Source organism: Myotis daubentonii, chromosome 6 (assembly GCF_963259705.1).
Source record: "Myotis daubentonii chromosome 6, mMyoDau2.1, whole genome shotgun sequence".
Lineage (NCBI taxonomy): Eukaryota > Metazoa > Chordata > Mammalia > Chiroptera > Vespertilionidae > Myotis > Myotis daubentonii.
Genome location: NC_081845.1, coordinates 44554265 through 44578746, shown reverse-complemented (window position 1 = coordinate 44578746; position 24482 = coordinate 44554265). Strand labels below are relative to the sequence as shown.

Here is a 24482-nt window from a genome sequence, read left to right as displayed (position 1 = left end):
AGGACTGCAGCCTGAATTAGACTTCCCCGCCTCTATGAATTTGATAAGGTCACACTAATGTTTACAACAGACTACATGTGTTGGTAGACAATTCAGACTTGGCAGATAATCTTTAAAACATTATGAGAATCTACACATAATAAATTGCCCTTTTCAATCTTCTCCTAAAAAAGAACTAGATAGGAAAAAGTGAAGTATTTATTCATCCCATTCACCCATGACATACTGAGAGATACTATGTGCCAAGAATTATGCCCAAGTCACCTTAACAGTCAGTGACATTATAAATAGTTATTGATAAGGTTCCAGCATACCTTGCATGGTACAAAATCCTCCAAATGTATGCTCATAGTATTAATATTCCTTGAAACATACTTATAAAAGAGATATATCTAAAAACCTAATAGTGTAATTTTCATTTTAGGATAATTTAAAGACTTGAGTTGCAATTATTAACTCTTCAAATTGTGGACTACTAACTATGTATAATCCAATTTTGGAAGTCTAAAAATTATTTACTTATAACCCATCTATCTTTTCTTCAAAATAATTTGAAGAAGCTCTCTGAAGCTTATTGTGCTATGCTCTCCATGTAAAGGTAGTCTGTTCATTTAGTCTAACTATAAGCATTTAAAAATATGAAAGGATTCTACTAAGAACACATAGAAAATTTTATCTACCATTTTCTGTATCAAAACATTTCTTAATAAGAATTAGACTAAGGACTTGACTAAGTACTCCTTTTGTTAAGCTCCGTAATACCTGGACTATTTTCACTGGTAACTGTATTTGACTCTATGATTCTAAAACTTGTTCATTTACTTGACACTGACATTCTTCAATACACTGACAACCCACAGAGCCTGTGCTTAGTGCACCCATAGGTAAATATTCCTCAAAGGTTACATTAGCCTTGCTCCATGGCAGCTCTATCTCCTGGCATTATCAAATATTCTATGCTTTTAATCTACTACAAATGGGAATCATTTATTAATGGGAATATAGATCCAGGCATAGTCATAGTATTTTTCAGTTAAAAGAATTAGGTCAATAAGAAATATTTATATAATCATATTTTTTTTTGCTTCACATATCAGATTTTTCCTATTCTCAGATCCTAAAATGTACATGCATACATATCTTGTTATTAATTAACATACTTTTTAAAAAGTATATATTTTATTGATTTTTTACAGATAGGAAGGGAGAGAGATAGTTAGAAACATCGATGAGAGAGAAACATCGATCAGCTGCCTCCTGCACACTCCCTACTGGGGATGTGCCCGCAACCGAGGTACATGGCCTTGATCGGAATCGAACCTGGGACCCTTGAGTCCGCAGGCTGACGCTCTATCCACTGAGCCAAACCAGTTAGGGCCTAATTAACATACTTTTAAAACTAGGTTGAAGATGCAATGTTTTTTTCAGAATAATAGTGGGTTCTAGAAAATTATAGTACTAGTTATTTTACATGTAATACACTTTTAAAGTTTATTAAGATATTGTTATAAAGATAAAAATGTCAGATTATTGTTTTGAAGTTTGGGCTAAACAATAACTCCACCAACAACCTTTTAGGATTTGATTTTGCAAATTTAAGAAGGTTTTCTAAATGGAGAAAAGTATAGAAATTGCCTTTATTTATGCAGCTTATTAAAGTTATTTTTTGACTAGCACTTTTTATGACAATTGATCAAGCCTTTTAGAACATATTAACATTAATTTGAGTAGTAGATAAACTACATATTATTTTATCTGTGAAAGAGAAGAGTGAAACTCAGTAGTTCAAAAGACGGGCATTACGGAATATCTACACTAATAAAAGAGAAACATGGTAATTGGCGTACGACCGCTACCCTTTTCATTGGCTAATCAGCGAGATATGCAAATTAACTGTCAGCCAAGATGGCGGCCGGCAGCCAAGCAGCTTGAAACTAACATGAGGCTTGCTTGCCTCAGTGACGGAGGAAACCAACGTTCTCCGCCTGCCACCGCAGGCCTCTGAGCGGGCAGTTTAAGAAACATTGTAACAAATACTGCCAGACTTCAGCCAGCAGATTCGCAACATTGTAAGCAAAGGCCAGAAACCTACTTTCAGCCGCAGAGGCCTAAGAGCTGGAGCCAAGCCTCAAGGTAAAGCTGGCCCAGAATAAAAAAGAAAAAAAGAAAAAAAGGAGCGGTTGGGAACTTCAGTCACTCCCAGCCTGAAAACAGCCCTCAGCCCCTCACCCAGACTGGCCAGGCACCCCAGTGGGGACCCCCACCCTGATCCAGGACACCCTTCAGGGCAAACCAGTGGGCCCCACCCATGCACCAGGCCTCTACCCTATATAGTAAAAGGGTAATATGCCTCCCAGCACCGGGATCAGCATGACAGGGGGCAGCGCCCAAACCCCCTGATCGCCCTGTGGCTCTGTGTGTGACAGGGGGCGGGGCCCCAACCCCCTGATCGGCCCTGCTCTGTGGGTGATAGAGGGCGGTGCCCCAACCCCCTGATGGGCCCTGCTCTGTGTGTGACGGGGGCAGCGCCCCAATCCCCTGATTGGCCCTGCTCTGTGCGTGACGGGGTGGCACTGCAACCTCCCCATTGACCATGCCTTGAGTGTGACAGGGGACGGTGCCCCATCCCCCCAATTGGCCCTACCCTGAGCGTGACTGAGCGTGGCATCACAACCTCCCAATCTGCCCTGCTTTGTGCATGACGGGGCGGCGCCCCAACTCCCCAATCGGCCCTGCTCTGAGCCCGACCAGGGGCTGCACCTAGGGATTGGGCCTGCCCTCTGCCACCCGGGAGAAGGCTTAAGCCAGCAGGTCGTTATCTCCCGAGGGGTCTCAGACTGCGAGAGGGCACAGGCCGGGCTGAGGGACCCCCCCCCCCCGAGTGCACAAATTTTTGTGCACCAGGCCTCTAGTATATATATATGGCTAAGTGTCTGTCTGACTGGTAGCTATGATGTGCACTGACCACCAGGGGGCAGATGCTCAATGCAGGAGCTGCCATGATGCGCACTGGCCATTTAAAAATAAACGGTACCACGGACCTGGCACTGACAAACCAACTCAGCTTCTCCCAAGTGGGACATAGGCCCCACCACCACCTCGGAGAGACACCCCACCAAATTGCGGCTAATGCTGCCAAGACCCCATGGTGCAAAGTGCAGCCCATAGCCCAGCCCAGCCCAGCCTGGAAACAGTCACTGTGAGTGCCCAGTAATGACATCACATAGCAACACCTGGCTTCCTCTCCCTAGCGACTAGCCTCCTTGAAGTTTCTTCAGCCCAGGAACCCGACTTGCTTTATAGCCAGGTGCAAACATTTTACACTTTAACCAAATGTTTGTGAAGCATTTTCACGTGCCTTATCTCATTTGATCCTCACAGTTCTGGAGTAGGTAGATAGGAGACCTGGTAGAATCCTATTTTCTTTTCATTAGCCAGAAAACAGAGAGTTAGTACATTTAGAAACTTGACCTGACTGAAAAGAAATGGTGGAACTTGAAAATAACTTCAGGTTTTCTCACTGCGCAGAATATAGTCAAACACTTGCTGCAGCTAAATATTTTACCCTCTGTTTTCCCTGTGTGATCTACAATAATAATCTGCTGTGTGTTGATATTTACTACTGTGTTGCTGACAATTACCTGAAAGAGAAGTTGGGGTGCTTCACTGGGCTGGAAAAAGTTTAGCTAAGTCAGAAAGCATGTCTAATTAAGCAAGTTTATCTATATATATAAAGCTCTCACTGGCGCCAATCACACGCGTGTGTTTCAATCTGTCATTGAATTTGGTTGACCACTTCTATTATAGAGAAAGGGTGAATAGCGACATTAAAATATTTCTTCTAATTAATTTCCTTTCAATGTGCATAAATCCGTGCACTGGGACACTAGTATAAAATAATAGCTTCTATATTAAAGTTAGATTCAAGAATTTATAAAACAGAGAAACCATCATAACATAGCTCCTTAAAGATCTTCCTTTCAAGAACTGAATCACATAGATTATTATTAAGGCAGGTCCTCTAGTTTACTTTTGCCTATTTCCATTAGGGCAATGGAACATGAATTCAATCTGTATAAATATGTTCCTTTATGTAGAATATAGAACTTTATACTTTTGCTCAATAGTAAAGAGAAGATTTCTGCTAGCATTTGGGGAGTTGCTAGTTCCATATCTTGGGGCAAAGAACCTCTGAGATTGCCTATTGCTACTAAAGGTTTGAAGGTTTTCAGAAAAGCATCAGTGAGATGGACAAAGGCTATCTCCAAGGATTTCTCATTAGTGGTGGTGGTGATAAGCCAGTGAAAGAAGCCAATAATCCAACCTGAGTAGAGAAGGCAAACCTTCAAGAAAGAAAGAGGAATATAAAATGTATGTATGTGTATTTTAATAGTAAAACTATGCATAGGTTGTTCTAGTGTGCACATACTATGTATTACAGGGTCATCTTGTAATTCTGTTGGCATTCTCCTTTCTCCTATGGTTGTATCTCCAGTCTGACCTTTCCCCCATTATTTCCAATTATTGTAGTTTTAGGAAAGAATGTGGGGCAGTTACGTGATTAATTCATGGTTGATCTAGCATACTATAAAATCCTTAAGAAGAATCATAAGCAGTTGCTACAAAAGAAAAAAACAAACAGCATATCAACTGGACACTGTAGAGTGATATAATAAAGCAATTACAAATATCAATCATATCAACAAGTCCCTCTTAGAAACTGGTTAAAGTAATTATAGACAGACTGTTGAAAAGGGAACTGGAGTAATTAATGGAAGGTGATTTGAGTACACAATGAAAAGGAGGGATTGATTTAAAAATTCTTAGTTTAAAAAAAGTGGAAATTCCTGTGAAGTTCTCACATTTTAAAACAAATTCTGACAAGACCACAAGTACAATTTTAAAATCCATCTTTATAGGACAACGGAATCCTTATACGATTTGGCTTAGTATTGCATTTAGGTAGTTTTTTCATGTAAATAAAAATGATTTTAATGTAAAGACTCATGTCATTTTTAGAAAAGATCAGAGATATTAGGGCAGGATTTAGAGTTCAGGTTTCCATATGTACTGCCTCAACATATCACCTTTAGTTTATTTAACTTCTCTGAACAACAATTCCTTTGTCCTTTGATTAAAAAAAAAAACAGTGTGAGGGAGAGAGCTAATCAAAACACCAGGCACTTTTCACCAGTTCTAGCTTTGCCATCACAGTTGGAAAATTTAGACAAGTCATTTTATTTTTTGACACTTCTTATTTGAAAATTTTCTGCCCATAAAAGCTAACAAAGTTTTTTCTTTGGTATATTTGGCACAGAAATTATGCCACATCATTTACTACATTCTACAAATATGTTTTAAAGTTAATGTGATCAAGAAGAGGAGCTTAAAGGTGAATGGCAAGAATAATCAATTCCATAAATTGTCCAATTTATAAATTAGAATATTTTAAGAAGATTAAAAAATTGAGATATGTATAGAAATTTTTACCTTTATTTTTGTTGAGTGGGATGGAAATGGAAATGTTCATAACAGAAAAATATTAAAAGGATCCATAACAAAAACACCTTAAAACAAAAGAATTGACATAAATGACCTTGATTCCTAACTTTAGATGGGTACAAGAGAAGGCGAGCTATATTGTATATTCTGACTTAAGCCAGAGTAAGTTACCACTACAACAACTATTGTTTTCTTTTGTGAAAGATTACCTAGGACATAGGTAGTCAAAATTAAGGAGTTTTCATAATCTAAATGATGGCTCAAGTAAAAGGTATATTTCTAGAAAATAAAGGGAGAATAAAAATCTTTAGAGTTAAATGACTATGGAAAAGCAAGGAAATAGAACTATTGAGAATGAGGATACTAAGACAGACCTAGTTCTCTGAGTTCTCAAATTGTTGTTTACTTTAAACATTAACACTAATGCCGCACTCTTGTAAGGTACTACCAGTATTTTACTCAGGCACTGGGGTTAAGTGACTTTCCTAAGCCTTATAGCAAAATAGGAGCAGAGTTGAATTTATAGTAAAAGCTGGTGGCACTGAGTCGCACACACAAAACACAAGGTCATTCTGATGTCCCATGAGGGCAACAGTGTAATTTTCAATCAGCCAGCAGAGCTGTTGCTTGGAAAACTGCTTGAACTAATGCTTTCTAAGGCCAAGAGTATTCACACATCAAATGAGAATAGGGTACAATCATTAAAATGGTCAATCAGTCATGGAAAAGTTTATTTACTCTTAATTTTCTGCTTAAATTTTCCAAGGGCAACCCTTATAGTCTTTCCTCTTCCTGGCTTGCTTTTATCATAATCTTACAAAAAATTTGCATAAATAAGAGATTTAAGATATGAAGCTTGTTGCCATCTCAGGACAACTAAGTTTCTTTCTAGGTGACTTCTGAAAAGCCAAGCCAGTGTTTAAGAGGGTCATCACTAATGTTTGTAATCTTATATAATAAAAGCCTAATATGCTAAGTGTCTGGTCGTCCGTTCAACCAAAGCGTAATATGCTAATGATATGCTTAGGCCACTCAACTGCTCACTATGACGTGCACTGACCACTAGGGGGCAGACAGTCAACCAGTCACTATGACATGCACTGACCACCAGGGGGCAGACGCTCCGACCAGGTTAGCTTGCTGCTGAGGTCTGGCCAATCGGGACTGAGTGAGACAGGCTGGACACGCCCTGGAGCCCTCACGCGGTCCCTCCCTGGCTCGCCAACCTCCCGTGCACCTCCCCGGCCCTGATCATGCACCGGTGGGGCCCCTCAGCCAGGCCTGCACCCTCTCGCAATCTGGGAGCCCTCAGGGGGATGTTGGAGAGCTGGTTTCGGCCTGATCCCACAGGCCAGGCTGAGGGACCCCACTGGTGCACAAATTTGTGCACCGGGACTCTAGTTTATAATAAAGGAACTCATTATAATGTCTGACAATAGAGAACTCATTAAATAAACTATAACCTTCATGTGAAGGCATAAAGTGCAGTGATTATGCTTGAGAATACTTAATGTTATAAATTATTAAGTTAAAGGTTATAAAATAACACAATAAAAAATTGTAAAAGAAACAAGTGAAAGGACAAGTGTGTTTGTAAATGTACAAAGTGAAGGAGCATCTAAGCCTCTACATACAAAACGGAACTATAACAACCATTTACTCTAGCTAATATACTCTAGCTAATACATTTGTTTTCTGGAGGAGGAAGGGTTAGTCATTCTGAAGCTACATCAGGAGTACGCAAGAATTGGGGAAAGAAGTAAACGTATTTTGATTAGTGAGAGCCAGGTTTCTCACAGGTGGAGAAAGGAGTCATAAATTAACAAGGGGTGGGGGAACTAAAATGAACCCTTTGGTGTTGGATTGAAATTAAAGGTATTAGAATGAACTCATGATTTTATGAATACAAATGTTTTTCACACATATAATCATACATACACTTACAGATAAACAACTAGATATAGATGTCTGTGTATACATAGTTCCATTTCCTAGTCTTGCCCACGAGTGGGTCTAGAGGTGAAGACACCCAGGTAGGGACGGAGTCAACAGGCACTCAGTTTTCAGTCTCTAAAACCATTCTCTGATAAAAAGAACTCGGGATCTATGGAAAAATGGCTGATTCCAGGCCTGGGACAGGGGAACAAGCACAAGACGCCAAAATGCGAGGTGGTGTTCACAAAATGATGGGGCATGTCAACGTGATCCAGGACCTAGTGTGAGAGGCCCTAGTGCAGCCGTTTGAAATGAATAAAACTAAAAAAAAAAAAGACCGTACCCTTTTATGTAATGATGTTTACTTTGAATTAATATTAGTTCACACCAACACTCCATCCATGCTTTTGTTCCGGCCCTCCGGTCCAGTTTAAGAACCCATTGTGGCCCTCGAGTCAAAAAGTTTGTCCACCCCTGCCCTAGTGGCTGACACTGAGACAATATAAGTAGCAAAATAAATGACAGTAATGGATTTTACCTCGTAGAATAAAACAAACACTCGTGAATCTATACTTACACAAATAAATAAATAAATAAAGTTCTTTCTTACAGTAAATTCTGGGAATAAAGGAAATAGAAACCATAAGAGTGATAATTATTTCAGACAAAAATCACCAATGGATACTGAAAATAATGTAAGAAAGTATGATGAGAAACAGAATATTTGCATAATCTCAAACCTCTAAGTATCCTGCACAAGATACCAATTAAGGGAAAAAAGTAACTTTGCAGTGGAGAAGCCTGGCAGATACCACCATGTGCACAAAGTAAGCGTCACCAATAATGAGACATTCATGTCACATGCTTCCTGATGATACACCGAGATGGTAAAGCATCATGTCTGTGGCATTCTTGCCAATAAATTATAATTTCAATGTAACTATGAGGAAACATTAGGCAAACCAAATGGAGGGGTAACTCTATAAAGTAACTGGCCAGTACTCTTCAAAAGTGCCAAGGTCATGAAAGAGGAAGGGATGTTAGTGGAGTGAAACTCAAATTGATAAAATCTGAATGAAGCCTGTGGACTAGTTAATAGGACTAGATTAGTATTGAGGCTAGATGTTAACATTAGGGGAAGCTGCGTAAAGAATATAGTAAAATGTTGTTGTTACTTTCTTTACAAACTTTTTATAATGTATGTCTAAATTTTATTTCAAAATAAAAAATTAAAAAGCAGCTTCATAAAAAATTTAAAAAAGAAAAGAAACCATATTCATGGGGGTGAAGACATTACTATAAATGAATAATTTTGATGTTTTTCCAGATTTGCTGCTATGAAAGGTATTAGTTTTATAATTAACGAGAAAACTATTCTCTTTAGATGTTATATATAAAATATCTAATAGAAGCTAAAATTCTGAATCCTTTGCCCTTTTAGCAAACTTAGAAATAGACTCCTTTAGAAATTGCTAATTTCTATTATCACATAGCCTGAAAATCATTACTGACTGAATAGTGAAAAAGAAAGTTCCAGCAAGTTGATTAAATAACTTTTAGATATGCTGCACCTATATACATCTATTAAGTGTATCTACATGTAGAAAATTTTAATTCCTCCTGCAACTTTTCTCCAACCCTTTCTGACCCCAGGGTTCATTAACAGGTCAGTGTTTAAGGGGGGAAAAACAGTTATAGAAAACACAAATGGGTATCCAGGGCCCTAGCGAAATGTTAGAAACTTTAACCCCCGTTTATAAAGTGTGACTAATGAAGAGTGGCAAATCATCTTCCTAGAGAGATAAACCATGTGTTGGTTACAAAAAGGGTGTCAAAAAAATTTATGTGTTTATTATGGCCTTACTTCCCTCCTAATTCCTGATAAGTTTATGCTTTCTCTAATTTTAGGAAATATCCCTATTCATTTAAATGATAAAACTAAGTTTTCTTCTGATAAAAAAATTTTTAGAAACTCATTTTAAAACATTTAAACATTTTAGAGAAGCATAAAGAATAAGTTAAAAATCGCCCCAAATCCTGCTACACAGAGATGGCTACTGTTAATCTTTTAGTGAATCTTCTGAATACTTAGTGAATCTAGTGAATATTCTGAGTCTTCTCTCTGGGAACATATTCACATATAGATGTAGACACTCTACACAGATGTAGAATTCATAAATGAAATTGTAATATTTTGCAGTGTTCTACAGCCTCAGAGATACTTATTTTCAAGTCTTCAATTTTGCAAATGATTCCATAATGTACTTGTACAGAAATCTTCACAGATTCATTACCCTACTTTTAAAACCATCCGAGGTCTTTTGAAAATTTTAAAATTGTTTCTATTACAGAAATGTCATAAAATGTAGAAAATCAAAATCTCTTAAAGTCACACTTGGCTATGCTTCTCCTACCCTGTTCCTCTCAATTTCCCAGTAAATAGCAGCCCCAGCCTTCCAGCTGCTCTGGAGAAAAGCTTTGGAATCATCTTTGGTTCCTCACTTTCCCTAAAAATTCTGTCCAATTCATTAGCAGAATCTGTTAGATCTCTTTAAATATCTCTATCTCTATCTCTATCTATCTATCTATCTATCTATCTATCTATCTATCTATCTATCTATCTATCTCGGATTCAACCAATTCTTACTAATCTCACTCATACCAACATGGTCTAGCCACCTTCTAGTTATAAAAATCATTGACATGGTTTCAGATTCCACACTGCAACTAATCTTTAAAACAACATCACATGTCAAGGTTTCATATGTATCAAAGAAGAATTTCCACAAGTATCTGAAAAGGCTATAAAATTACTCGTCTCTGTGAGGCTGGATTTTCTTCATACACTTCAACTAAAACATATTGTAACAAACATTGCAAAAGGTGACTAATCTACCTGACTTCTATTAAGCAAGATATTAAAGATACTTGCAAAAATAGAAAACAATACTACACTTTTCACTAATTTTTATTATTTTGGAAAATAGTTATTTTTCATGAAAAATCATGTTATTTATATTAATGTATAGTGGATTATTATTGTATTTTTAAATGAATAAATATTTGAGAATTTCTGTTTAATTAGTATAGTAACTATTCATAAATATATCCCACATCACCATTAGTGAACCACTGCTCTAGTATCTTCCCTCTCATTCAGAGTAAAATCCAAAATCCTGACCATGGTTTACAAACTCCCTACATGACTTGACCCCATTTTTTTCTAAAATTTCTTCTCCTACCCCTCTCTGACGTCATTCTAAACACCCCTTCCCATCTTCTTTACAATAGATCCTTGATTTCCCTGAATATACCAAGTAAGTTCCTACATGAGAGTCTTGGAATTAGTTTTCTCAGTGTTTGGAATACTCTCCCCCACATAAACCCGGGGCTCACCCCCTTTCTTTGTTTCTTAAATGTTACCTTATAAGTAAGATAGTCCCTAAACACCACATTAAAAATTGGTGCAGCCACTGTGGAAAACAGTATAGAGTTTCCTTAACAAAATTAAAAATGAAACTGCCCTTTGATGCAGCAATCCCACTTCTGGGAACATATTCTAAGAATCTTGAAACACCAATCAGAAAGACTATATGCAACCCCTATGTTCACAGCAGCATTATTTATAATAGCTAAGATCTAGAAATAGCCCAAGTGCCCATCAGTAGATGAGTGGATAAAAAAGATGTGGTGCATTTACACAATGGACTACTACATGGCTATAAAAAAGAAGGAACTCTTACCCTTTGTGACAACATGGATGGGCCTGGAGAGTATTATGCTAAGCTGAGTAAGCCCGTCAGAGAAAGACAAATAGCATATAATCTCACTTAAACGTGGAATCAAATGAGCAAAATAAACTGACGAAGAAAACAGAACCAGAGGCATGGATACATGGGACAGACTGACAGCTGTCAGAGGGGTGGGGAGTGGGAGGGTCTGGATAAAAGAAGGTGAAGAAATTAACCAAAGAACATATATGCACAGCCCATGGACACAGACAACAGTGTGGTGAAGGCTGGGGGGTGGGGGTGGGAGTGGGGCAAAATGGGGACATTTTGTAATAGTGTCAACAGTAAAAAAATAGTACAAATTAGCACCTCCCATCTTTCTCTATATTTCCTTTATTATATATTATACATTATTATTATTATTACTTTTAAATAGCAGTTTTTACCCTCCCATCTTTCTCTATATTTCCTTTATTATATATTATACATTATTATTATTATTACTTTTAAATAGCAGTTTTTACCCTTTGACATATTTTTGCCTGTCCTTGTCATCTTGACTGGAAACCCATGAGAGCTGATACTTTTCTGTCTCATTCACTGCTGTATGCTCAGTGCCGAGAAAAGGGCCTGGTAATCCTGGTAATAGTTTACTTTCAATACATTTTGATCAAATGAATGACTGGAATTCATATTTGCTTTTCCTTTGAAAATTCTTGATTTGATTCACCAGGTTTTTCTTTAAAATGCCACAGTAAAAATGTTTAAATGCAAGTATATTTAATTCTAAAACAATAAAAAAGAAGTGATGGGAGAAAATGTAGGTATTAGAAATGACTTTCATACCTGACACACTCTGAGAGCTTGGTCCAAGACAGTTTTGGTATCAGTATCATAATCCGGGCAGGGCAGCATGGCTCGGCTGAGATGTGCCTGTAGCAGGAGATGTGCTTTGGTGTGAGGGCTGTCAAATGAATGAGGGTTTGATTCGAAGGGAAGACATTTTGCCAGTTCACTATTCATGTGATCTTCATTATGCCTTACTGGTAAATCTGTGTATTCTTCCGCATCCTGAAAAACACACACATCCATATATATTATTGTGTTAGATCAAAAGTATAATAATGTGCTTCTTAGTTTTAATTACTGACATTTAAAACATGGTTTAGAAAAATCATCGATAACCTTATCTCTTAAGAATTTTGCTTTGTTCAATACTATTCTATCTAATAAAGTGGGAATATGCAAATTGACTGTCACTCTGCCACAAAGATGGCGGTGCCCAGTCCCCTTAGCCCCGCCGAGGGAGCGGCAGGCAGGCGGCGCAGCCAGACCCACCCCCAGGAGTCCTCCAGTCCTTTCAGTCCCACTGGCGGCGAGCTGGCAAGCTGGCCCCTCAGAGAGCAGGCAGCAGGACCTGCCTGTGGGTCGCTACAGCGACCAGGCAAGCAAGCCCTGCAGAGAGCAGACAGCAGGGCCTGCTTGCACATCACGGTGGTGACTAGGTGAACAGGCAAGTGGGCCCTGCAGAGAGCAGACAGCAGGGCCTGCTTGCCCATCGCCACGGCATTGAGCAGGCAGGCCCTGCAGAGAGCAGAGAACCATAGGGAGTGGGCCTAAGCCGTCAGTAGGACATCCCCTGAGTACTCCCAGATTGGAGAGGGTGCAGGTTGGGCTGAGGGAATCCCTCCCCCATGCACGAATTTCATGCAGCAGGCCTCTAGTTACTAATATGTAAGGGAAAGCAAGTAATGTGTAATACATGTGAAATTCATGAATGCTTTTCTTATTTATGCAGTCAACAAAAATAACAGCGACTCTACGAGGCATCAAATATCATGCTTGACACTGGGCCCACACAGTGAGCTAGAGACTAAAAGTACATCAGAGACAAAGTTCTAACACGTGTAATGAATGTATGGTCAGTACAGAGTGCTGAAGAAACATTCAATTTGGGGACTTACTTACATTAGTGGGTCAGAGAAAGCTTTTTGGAAAAAGTAATATTTAAGATCTATAGATAAGTGGGAGAAAAATGGTGGGGCTGGGATTAAGGGGGAGCAGAATAGGATTGGTGAGGTAAGAAAAGGGTGAAGACTAGGATTTATGTACTATTTTAGATTAAATTAATTTGTTCAAAAAGTTTCCAGTTCTACATGTAGGGAGCTTGGGAGCTACCACTCCATCCTAACAACAAGTAAAAAGCTAAACAGACTGAAAAATCAACAACTCTTCTTGGCTCCATCTGAGGGGAGGACACAGGAAAAACTGTTGTCCCCAACACTGGAAACAGGCAAATTCAGGGAGTCACCGCTAAGAGGAGCAGAGATTCATAAGCTGAAACTGCCAGGGGAACCGGTGCCAGGGTGAGAAAACCTTATCTGCAATTGAGGAATGGTGGGAGGCTCTGTGTGGACAACTCTGAGTGCTAAAAACTCTGGGGGGACAATCATAGGGGACTCTCACAATATTGTGAAATTTATCTTCAGGAACTTGACCAGATTCCCACAGTTAATATCAGAGAAATATCTTTTTGGGGTTTTCTAGCAGGGGGAGGCAAAATGCACCACTCTGAAATATGCCAGAGCACATTGTTTTTCTTAACAAAGAAACACCACCCCCCCACCCCCATACACACACACACACACACACACACACACACACACACACACACACAAAACAGAAACAACAAAACCAATACTGTTTTCCATTCACAGTGAGCTGAATCCGCAGAAGTGAAATTCAGGTATGTGGAGGGTTGACTGTATATTTACAGAAAAAAAACCCCACATATAAGTGGCTCATGCAGTTCAAACCAGTACTGTTCAAGCGTCAACTTTTTATCAATAATCACTTTTAATGTCAATGGTCTCAATGAACTGATTAAAAGACAGAAACTATCATAGTGAATGCAAAAACATGATCCAACTATATGCTGTCTACAAGAAAACCACTTTAAATCTAAAGACACATATAAATTAACATAAAAGGATGGAGAGAAATACACCATTTAACAACAATCAAAAGAAAACAAGAGTAGCTATATGAATTTCAGGCAGAGCAGGCTTCAAAGCAAGGAAAATTATCATGGATGAAGAAGGGAATTATATAATGATAAAGGGGTCAATTCTCTAAGAAGACGCAACAATTCTAAATGTATATGCGCTTAACAATGAAATATCATGTGCAATGAGTCAATACAGGATTGGTTTAATACTTGAAAATCAATTAATGTAATTCACTCTATTAATAAACTTGAAAACCATACCATCATCTCAACTGATGCAATTTTTTTTTGTACAAAATCTAACACCTATTCCCCCCAAAACTCTCAGTAAACTCTTCTCAACCTAGTAATTGGCTTGTTTGAGAAACCCACAACTGACATCGTATTTCAGTAATAGACTGAATGCTTTCCCCTTAAGATCAGAAACAAGACAGGGATCTCTGTTCTTAGTACTTCTATTCAACATTGCATCAGAGGTTCTAGCCAGTGCAATCAAGCAAGAAAAAGTAATAGCAGGCATCCAGATGGAAAGAGTAGTAGTAAAATAAAACTGCCTTTATTTGTAGATGATATGATCATCAATATAGAAAAACCAATGAAATCTATAAAATAACCTACTAGAATAAGTGCGATTAGCAAGGTTTCAGGATACAAGATTAATATACAAAAATCAATTGTATTTCTGTATATTAGCAACCAAAAATCAAAACTAAAAACAAATTTTTAATAATATAAAATATATTAAATACCTAGAAATAAATCTGACAAAAGATGTAAAAGACCTGTATACTGAAAACCACAAACATTGCTAAGAAAAATTAAAGACTTAACTAATGGAGAAAGATACCTTAATTCTCCCCAAATTGATTTAATACAATCTCAATCACAGCAGACTTTTTTATACTTTGGTTGGCTGACAAGTTGATTTTTTAAAGCGTTCCAATCACTAATTTCAATGTGTGTGTGTGTGTGTGTGTGTGTGTGTGTGTGTGTGTGTAGGGGGTAAGGTGGGGGGAAGTCCCACACCAACAAGCAAGTCTTACATACAGCTAGGTGTCCTACAGTTCAACTCAATTCTGACACTATCTTCCTGCAGATAGCATCAGGTCCCACAAATTCAGGGTTCAACTGTATAAGACTGTCTCTTCCCCACTGCAGATGCCAGTTGTAAGCCCAGATTATCACCTGTGTTTCTGACTGACGGGCTACAGATTTGGGGTTCTAAAAATCCCTGACTTGGGTTCCATTAATTTGCTTGAGTGGCTCACAGAATTCAGAGAAACATGTTACTTATTAGGTTACTAGTTTATTATTTATTATGAAAGGATAAAACACAGGAAACAGGCAAATGAAAGAGATGCATAGATAAGGTATAGGAAAAGGGCCCAGAGCTTCCATGCCCTCTCTGAGGTGAACCTCTACCCAAATCTCCATATGTTCACCTACTGGAAAGCTCTCCAAACCCTGTCCTTTGGGTTTTTAGGAAGGTTTCATTACACAGGCATGATTAATAACATCACTGGTGATTAATTTAATCTCCAGCCTCTCTCTCTTCCCCCAGAGGTTGGGGAATGAGGGTGGGATGGAGTGGTGGGGTTAAAAGTTCCAACTTTCTAACTATAGGGTTGGTAAGGAGTTTCCATTCTCAGGTGCATTCTGAAAGTTACCTCATTAACATAACAAAAGGCACTTTTTACTGCTCTCAGCACTTAGGAAATTATAAGGGTTTTAGGAGCTCTCTATCAGAAACAGGGATGAAGACCAAATAAATATATTTCAAGAGCAAATATATATATATATATATATATATATATATATATATATATATATATATATATATCTTATTAAATATCACAAGATCACAATTCAAGTGGTGTGAAGAAGAAATACACAGAAGAGTGGGAGAGTTTAGCAAAGAAATTTGACCAAGTTATGAAGATTTCCTGAAAAAAAAAAAAAAGGCAGATAAACTAAGACACAGAGGATGAGCAGATATTAACTAGATGAAGAGAGAAGTGAAAAGTACTCTGGGAATAGTCCACGCAAAGGCCGGATAGTGGGAGAGAAAAAGGTGAGTCCAAGAGACTGAAAATGTGGTGTAAAAGTAATTTCAATTGATTTAAACAGTGTGCTGAAAACATCTTTAATGAATATTTGCAACATTCTGTTTAATGGAACTGGAAATATGTTTAAATTATGTCTCTTGTTTTATTTTGTTTTGCAATAGTCAAAAACATCACATGTACTCTCTACTATTTTGAACACAGTCTTCACCCTTTTGGCCTGCTTTATGCAAGAAGTGTATGCTGACACCTTAGCAGTTAACAATGTTTTGCCCCATGTGTCATCTTGGTTTTCTTTTCATATGTCATTTCAGCTCTTTTCTGTTTTCTCTGAGGTTATCTGCTAAAGAACAAGGACCAGTTACAATGACAGTGCTATTATTTTTTATTGTAGGTGAATTTCAGGTGAACTGTCACCTCATGATTGACTCATTCCAATCCAATACCGGGGTCCACCCAAATCTCCATCAGCAGCCATCCACCCATCCCAGCCTTACCACGGGGCTGAAGAAAAATGGAACAGCAGGTAAGCAGATGGCTCAGATAAAACATGATCTTTTCCTTCAAGGAAATTAAAATGAAACTGAGGCAAATAATTAATATAAATAATTATTTTAAGCATAGAATACTGTTAATCAGGGAAGAGCCCTGAAGTGAGTTGGATGTGTTGGAAAGTGTCCCCAAGGAGGCAGTGTTTGTTCTAGGCTTAGAACAGTTGCAGGAGAGGGAGAGAGAGAGGGAGAGAGAATCCCTGCATTCCCGGCAGAGAACACAGTACAAGCAGATCCATGAAAACAGATAAGGAGGGGTCTAAGGTTGAAGCCTCACGGATGAGGAGAATGCTGCTGCTATTAATAACAGAGAAGTGGGGAACACAGTGAGCAGGAGCTTCCTTTCTGTCAAGCATGCAAAATACACTTACAGAGATGGCAATAAGCCAGATAGGTAGAGGTAAGGGAGAAGAAATCAGCTGTAAATGTTTCATAGTCTAAAAAGTATTCATATTTATATTTCTTACTACTGCTCATAAAGACAACTTCTTCTGACCTTTTACCAGAAGAAAATCGAATAGCTATTTTAATATTCCAACCTGAATTGGTTCTCCAGGTTTTGGATATGTAGAAATGGGTTTAGACTTAAAAATTATATGAAAAGTTCAATTAAAATAAAATTATGTGGGAAGTAAGGATTTGGCTGAAAGCAATATTAACTAAGTAATCCACTTCCCTCTGTACCATCTTGTTCAAATTTGATTATATATATTATACATCTCCCTTCCCTACACTGAGTGATGAAGAGGGAGAGGGAAGGATGGTGGAAGGGAAGGGGGGAGACTGAGGGAAAGGAAAATCAATTAATTTAGATTGATTGATAACAATATAAGCTGAGCATTTCTGTCTTAGTTCCCACATATCTTTCTGTGATGTGTGATTCTAGTGCTCTGAGATGCACATTTTTCATAAAGCATGACTTCTAAATGCAAGCCAACTACTTCATTTGGTGCCAAACTAAAGGAACAATGACTTACTCCAATGCTCAAGGAAAACCTGGTGGTGTTGAACTCACTGAGAAGCAGCATATGTGAACAGGGTTCACTGCTCACAACCATGCTTATTGTACTTTCAGGTAAATTGGATCATTAGTACTTTTTGTTGTATTTGCTTACGTTAGAATCTAAACTCCATGTAAGATGTGACTCCACTACTCTCCAAACTGTGCCAATTCTGCTTGAATTACCCGATTTATTGCCTTAATCCCCTGTTTCACCAGGACTGTGATTCTGCTCCCTGCCAGAAGTATCAGTATCAGATGAGTCTGCTAACAGCTGAGTACATTTTAGGTTGGAAAAAATGCTAAGCAGTAAAGAGATCTTTCTAAGTCTAATAAAGGAGCCATCAGAGTTTTCATGTAGATTACCTAGACACAGGAGTTTCAGTGATGCCTTTTCTCAGTGCATAAAGCAATCTTTCTAAACTAAGCGTTTCATAATTTCTTTGTAAAAACTAACCTTACTAATAAAAGCCTAAGTGGTTGTCACGCTGTGATGCCGTCACAAGATGGCTCTGCGCACAGCAGGTGTGCGCAGGTGGGCAGGGCTGGCTTGATGCTGGGTGCGCAGCACAGAGCCTGCCTGGGGGTCCCCCGGCTCCATATGGTGAGACCTGTCTGGGGGTCCTACCTCCTCCAAGCTCCGCACGGTGAGGGCTGACTGGGGGTCCTGCCTCCTGGCTCCACGCATCATGGAGGCAGGACCCCTGGCTCTGGCCTACCTCTTTGGGGCAACCCATCCAGGAGCCCTGGGTGGGCGGGCGGGGCCTACCTCTTTGGGGTGATCATTCACAGGGCTCCCGCTCAGTGACAGGGCACAGGCCAGGCTGGGGGACCCCCGCCCCCGTGCATGAATTTCATGCACTGGGCCTCTAGTATGCTTTAATACAAGTAAAAGTATTTTAATAACCACAGTGGACAAGGTCTGTCTCAGCATGCTGAGTCATTTCTTTACCATATGTTTACTCAGCATATTGTTGGATATTCAATGGTGAACAAAAGCAAAAATGACCCCCTACTCTTATGAAGGTTCAGGGTCAGGTTGGGGGGCCAGACCTTAATCAAAATTGACTGTGAATAGATGTAAAATGACTGGATAAGTATAAAGAGGGAGAGGTACAAATAATAGAGTGGGTCTGGGAGGGTATCTTTGAGGATGTTCTGACTGAGCTGAAAGAATAAAAAGTTGTTATTTTTAAATGAAGAAGGGAGGAGTGTTAGATTAATGTTCAAACTTGACTTGAAGAAGAGGACACTAACTATTACAGCAGAACACTCTTTAGGTTGCGTCTATATTGATTTTATTAGTTAACATATGCTTTTAATAAGTAGTGTCTTTTTTATTATTAAATTTGACATTGGCAATTTTTTGAGATCTTCAAAGAGGTTGATAGTTGATTTATAAATTTTTATAAAATATCAAATTAATAATAGTTTCTGCAGTTAAAAGTATGTGTAATTAACTGAGGTCTCATCAAAAGCTATTACTTCCTTTGAGGGTCCCTCCTTTTCTGCTTCCAGTGCTTGAATTAAAGAGGAATCCAAAGAATGTAGTAGCAACTCTTCCCCATAGACATGTCAGAGATCACGAGGGTGGAATGGCATGGTGTGAGGTGGTAGAGAGAACACTCAATCTGGGAATTGATACAACAGGTGGATTTTTAGCTCTGCCATTTACAAGCTATGTGACCTTCTGAGAGAAAGTAAACCTCCCTATGTCCCAAATTCCTTATCTTATATTGGAATTTGGTGTGATCATTCAATGTGGTAGTGTTGATGAAACACTTAAAAACTGTAAGGCTTGGTATACATGTTTGGCATTATAATAATCATCATCATCATCATCATCCAACATCTGATACTATACAGAATGCTAATTGAGGTTTAAGTTTCAATTATGTGAGTTTTTGCTCTACAGATTCCAGTTATAAATCTTTTATAGCTATGCAAATGTACTTCACTACCTAAAGTGACATTTTATTCACTCATTTAAAAAATATGATTCTTAAAAATCAGTCCAAAAAACCAGATTTTTTTTTTCTTCACTGATGCTTTACCAATAGTGGCACATTCATTTCATCCAAGTAATCACACAAATTTTATGTAATTGTGTTTCAAAAAATTTTGGCTCTTAGAAAGACAATGTTCTCATAATATGAGACAGTCAAATTAAAGATGAAATATTCAGGAATTGTATTCTTCAGCTACAAATTTGAAACTGCAGGCTTTAGTCTCCAATCTCCAATTAGGTTTCTTTGAAATCCATACTAATTAAATGTTCACATCAGTGTGTGATAAGGAACTATGCTCTTTCCTGTGTACCTCGGTGAACTAACTCAAAACACTGTGGAAAGACAGAGAAAAAGAATGAATCATTTATATTACACATCTGGTAAAACTTTTCTGAAGGAAAACTATTATTGATAGTTATATTTCTCTGAAACCTGACAGCATTTTATAATTAAAACTCAAGTGCTATGAAACAAAAGAATAAAACAGAAAATATTGATTTTAGATCAGTTAGATTAAAAGAAAAAAATCAGCAATTTTAGTTTTTGTGTGTGACAATTATGGACTTGAGAAATGACTTAAAATGAAGACTGACTTAAGACAACTGCTACTTAATCCTCAGTCACTGACCAGAACCTCCTGTGTAAACTACGATCATTTATTCCTGGAATTCCAATTCACAGTTTTCCTAAGCTCTTTAGAATGGGGCGTATTTGCTTCACCTCTTTATTTAGTTCTTATCTCTTTCTAATATTTTATTCTGGATGTATCAGACTACTTCCAAAGTTTTTTTACTCAGTTCAAATTAATTAAAGAAGCAGCAATCCCAGGATCAACAGAAAGAATAAATAAAATAAAATCCCTGCTTAAAAACAAACAAGCAAACAAAAACCCTGTCTAGCCACTTCTTCCTCAGCAGGACACTCTATTTGCCTCCAAATTACTCCTCTAATTTTAAACAACTTGTCTAGTTAATTTCCTGTGTGATCACTGACTACAAGTGAGGTTCATTTTCTTATCTACATCATGTAGGTAATTAAAGGAAATTGAGATTGGGCAGTGAAGCTTTTATGCAACTGGGACTGAAGCTGAATGGAGGGCAGCGAGGTCAGTGGAGCCCATTATATTTTTATGTGAGAGGCTGATTTGTCTACCCCGTCCTTGTTTGTTTAGTGTAGGCTGGACGGCCTACTAACTGCAAATCTATGTCTCTGATTTGTCCAGCTGTCCTTGAATAAAGACATCTTTCCCTGCAAATGTTAGATGACAGTGATTGACAACCTGTGATGAACTCTGCTTGTAACCCCTGCTACTGTTTTTAGATTGCAAAGAAAAAACAGAATAAAGAGACATCTTTCATAGTCACATCAAATGGGCCCTGCTGTTCAATAGTTTTCATCTTGTTTCCCTTTACATTACAAACCTCAATCTGTTTTACAAATGCCATAATCCCAGCCACTTCACATCAAGTAAAAAAAATAATAAATATATATGTGTGTGTATGCCACTACATTCTGTCTGCATATTTACACTGATTTGAGCTTATTGGGCATATATACTCTTACATAATGGTTTATTCACACCGTCCTATCACTGACTTACTTGCTTGTTCTCCCAAGAACAATCTGCAAATCCCTACTGCAGAGATGTCTTTCAGTGATTGTTTACTTAGGGCTCCAGTCACTTTATTCAATACATGCCCTTGTGGCCCTTAAATACACTGACTGTACAGCTTACATTTTATACCTGTTCAAATCAGAAGCTTATTAAATACTTACACTCTATGTTGGTTTTCTTCTTTAGTGAAAGTGTGTGAACAAGTGAACTTGGTTTGAGTGTGACTGTGTGAGTGTGTTTATGCGCATTGGTTTTCTTCCAGGTGCATTACTCTAAGAGTCTGCTTTACCTAAGCAAACTACCGAGGTGAGAACAGGCAGAACGGGTTCACGCTTGGTCTCATGTCAGCATTACGTAGCAGCACACCGGCACTTTCCTGGGCTGCACACATCACTGCCTATATTGCACTCACTGTACAGTGCGATGGCCAGCTGATCAATGAGAGACTAAAGAAGCTTTATGCTATAACTTAATCTCTGTCATGGGAAAAGCAAAACTTATAAAGTTAATGAGTTCTAGACTTTAAGTGGCACTTGATTAATTTGTAACATTCTGAGGCGTTAAAACAAACCAAAATTAGATTCTCACATTCCAGTGCTGTCTTTTGGCCACTGAAGCTGTAGAAAAAGCATTTCAGTAAATTTCCCTGATAGGAACCCTGTTAAATTTCTGTGCCTTTCTGAAGTATTAAATTGATTGTACATTATGTATTTTATAATAATATTTGAAAAATAATCTGGCGTTTACCAAGCCAGATATAGATATATTAAGGGATAAGAAAATATGCTTCATATTTTAATCTTTATTATTTCATATTACCTTTTATCAATCATTAACTTACTAAAACACTAAGTGTGTGATATAACTTGTTTTTTAAATCTAATATATAATTAGTATTATTTCTAAACATGATTTGCACTTTCATTAATATTATCTATTCAAACTGAATAAATTATATGCTACTATAATGAATAAAGTAAATCTTTTAAAAGAGAAGATACTATAAACTAGAATTACATGAAAGATACACCAGGACTAATTTAATATTTTAATTTAAAGGGAAAAAAAAGCAAAAACCTAAAAACACCCCCCCCCCCCAAAAAAAACACCCCTTGGTTATAAAACTTATTGGAAAATGATAAAACTAAGGTCTAGTTAATTCTATAATAATCATATATTCTTTTTTCTAATATGCAATTTGCTTCACTAAAATAAAGAATCAAAATAATTTTATTATTATATGCAGATGGCAAAAATGTAAATACTGATGGATATCATTGAAATTACTCATAGTGTGTTTCCTTTCAAGGCCTATGTGAATACATGTGTCTGATTTGTATCAATGTTTTAAACTTATGGACATATGTTTGGCCTTCAACCATTTAGGTCAAGCACAGAATCATTTGCCAAAAAATAAATATGAACAAGAAATAATACCTTATTCCTTCCATTGTTAGAATGACCACCTGGTTGACAGCTGGATTTTAAGGGATCTTACAATAGTGAGCACCAGCAGGTCTGCTGTACTTAAAATAATTTCAGTGGTAAGAATTCCATCAGAAATTTCTATTTCCCAGGATTTATAGCTAAGACCTTAAAAAATTGCTCTTTGATGAAAGTTAAAAAAAAATTCCTCAGTTTTCAAAGATATAATAAAAATGCCTTATAGCTTAACAATGTTTAGATATTTTCCTTTTAAGAAATATAAGTCTTGAGACTGGCTATCAGGTTTGAGTCCTGAAAAGGAATAACTGAGATTAGAAACAATATGTAATACTTATAAATGGTTAAATATTACACTTTCTAATCTATCTCTAAAGGCTAACCAAACTTTTTTTCATCACCTTGCTTCTGCCTTTAATTTTATATATTTCTTATGGTGACTTTGTTCATAATATGCATTTCTATAGACTATGAAATTATATCAAACATAAAACAAACTAAAAAATAAAACTCAAAGTAGAAATATTAAGTCACTTCTGATCTATTTAAATACCTACTAAATATTTTTCTTCTGGGAGTTAAGAACTACATATACAAAAAGAAAAATAAATCTAAAAGTGAAATATCTAAACAGGCCAACATGCAAAAATATCATAAGATAATAAATATAAGACTAAATGACAAATGAATGAAACAACACACTGGTGTCATGAATTTAGGAAAAGTAGTAATCACTGAATCTGAATAAGATAATATTTTACGAGGGAGATGAGCCAAAATGAATGGGTGAATATTATACACATTAGGTGAGAACCATAAGCAAAGGTGAGAAGTTGAGTATATACACAGCATGTTTAAGGCTGAGAGTAAGGTTAATCAGGAGAAGGGGGGTGGATCTGTAAGAGTCTAATGGAAGGTGTAGGTAAAAAGGAAGACTGTGTAGGGCCTTGACAGTCAGATTAAGGAAATAATGCTTTATTATGTACATAATTTTAAAACCCCATTCACATAATTTCTCCCCTCAAAAATCTAAAATTAGTGTTTTTAGTGACTTGAATGTTATCTCTACTTTTCTTGATTAGTTTAGCTAAAGATTTGTCAATTTTGTTGATCTTTTTAAAAAACCAACTTTTGGTTTCATTAATTTTTCTCTACTGTTTCAAAATAACATTTTTATTGATTTCAGAGAGAAGAAGGGAAAGGGAGAGGGAAATATAAACATCAATGATGAGAGAGCATCATTGATCTGCTGCCTTCTGTATGCTTCCTTCTGGGGATCGAGTAGGCAACCTGGGCATATGTTCTGAATGGGAATTGAACCTTAACCTCCTGGTTCCTGGGTCGATGTTTAACCACTTAGCATACTGGCCAGGCTCTACTGTTTTTCATTTATTTGCTAATCTTTATTCTATGTTTCCTTTGTTTGTTCTTCTTTTTCCAGTTTCTTAAGTTGGCAGGTTATTTAAGAGTGTGTTACTTTCTACATTTGTAAACTTTCCAAATTTCCTTTTGTTATTGATTTATATTTTAATTCCATTGCAGTTGGAGAACACACATTTTATGATTTCAATGGTCAACCATCAACTTACAATGGTTCAAGATTTTTTTTTTTACTTTATGATGGTG

General features: G+C 37.4%; 1 protein-coding gene across 3 annotated transcripts in view; it reads right to left on the bottom strand.

The window, feature by feature from the left end:
• Positions 1-24482, bottom strand: part of ASCC3 (activating signal cointegrator 1 complex subunit 3) — a 259219-nt gene that overhangs the window by 20026 nt on the left and 214711 nt on the right. For all 3 annotated transcript variants that reach the window (XM_059700849.1, XM_059700848.1, XM_059700847.1), the window contains one exon: positions 12015-12239. In XM_059700849.1, coding sequence (XP_059556832.1) covers positions 12015-12239 — 225 coding nt within the window. The remainder of the gene's footprint in view (positions 1-12014; positions 12240-24482) is intronic.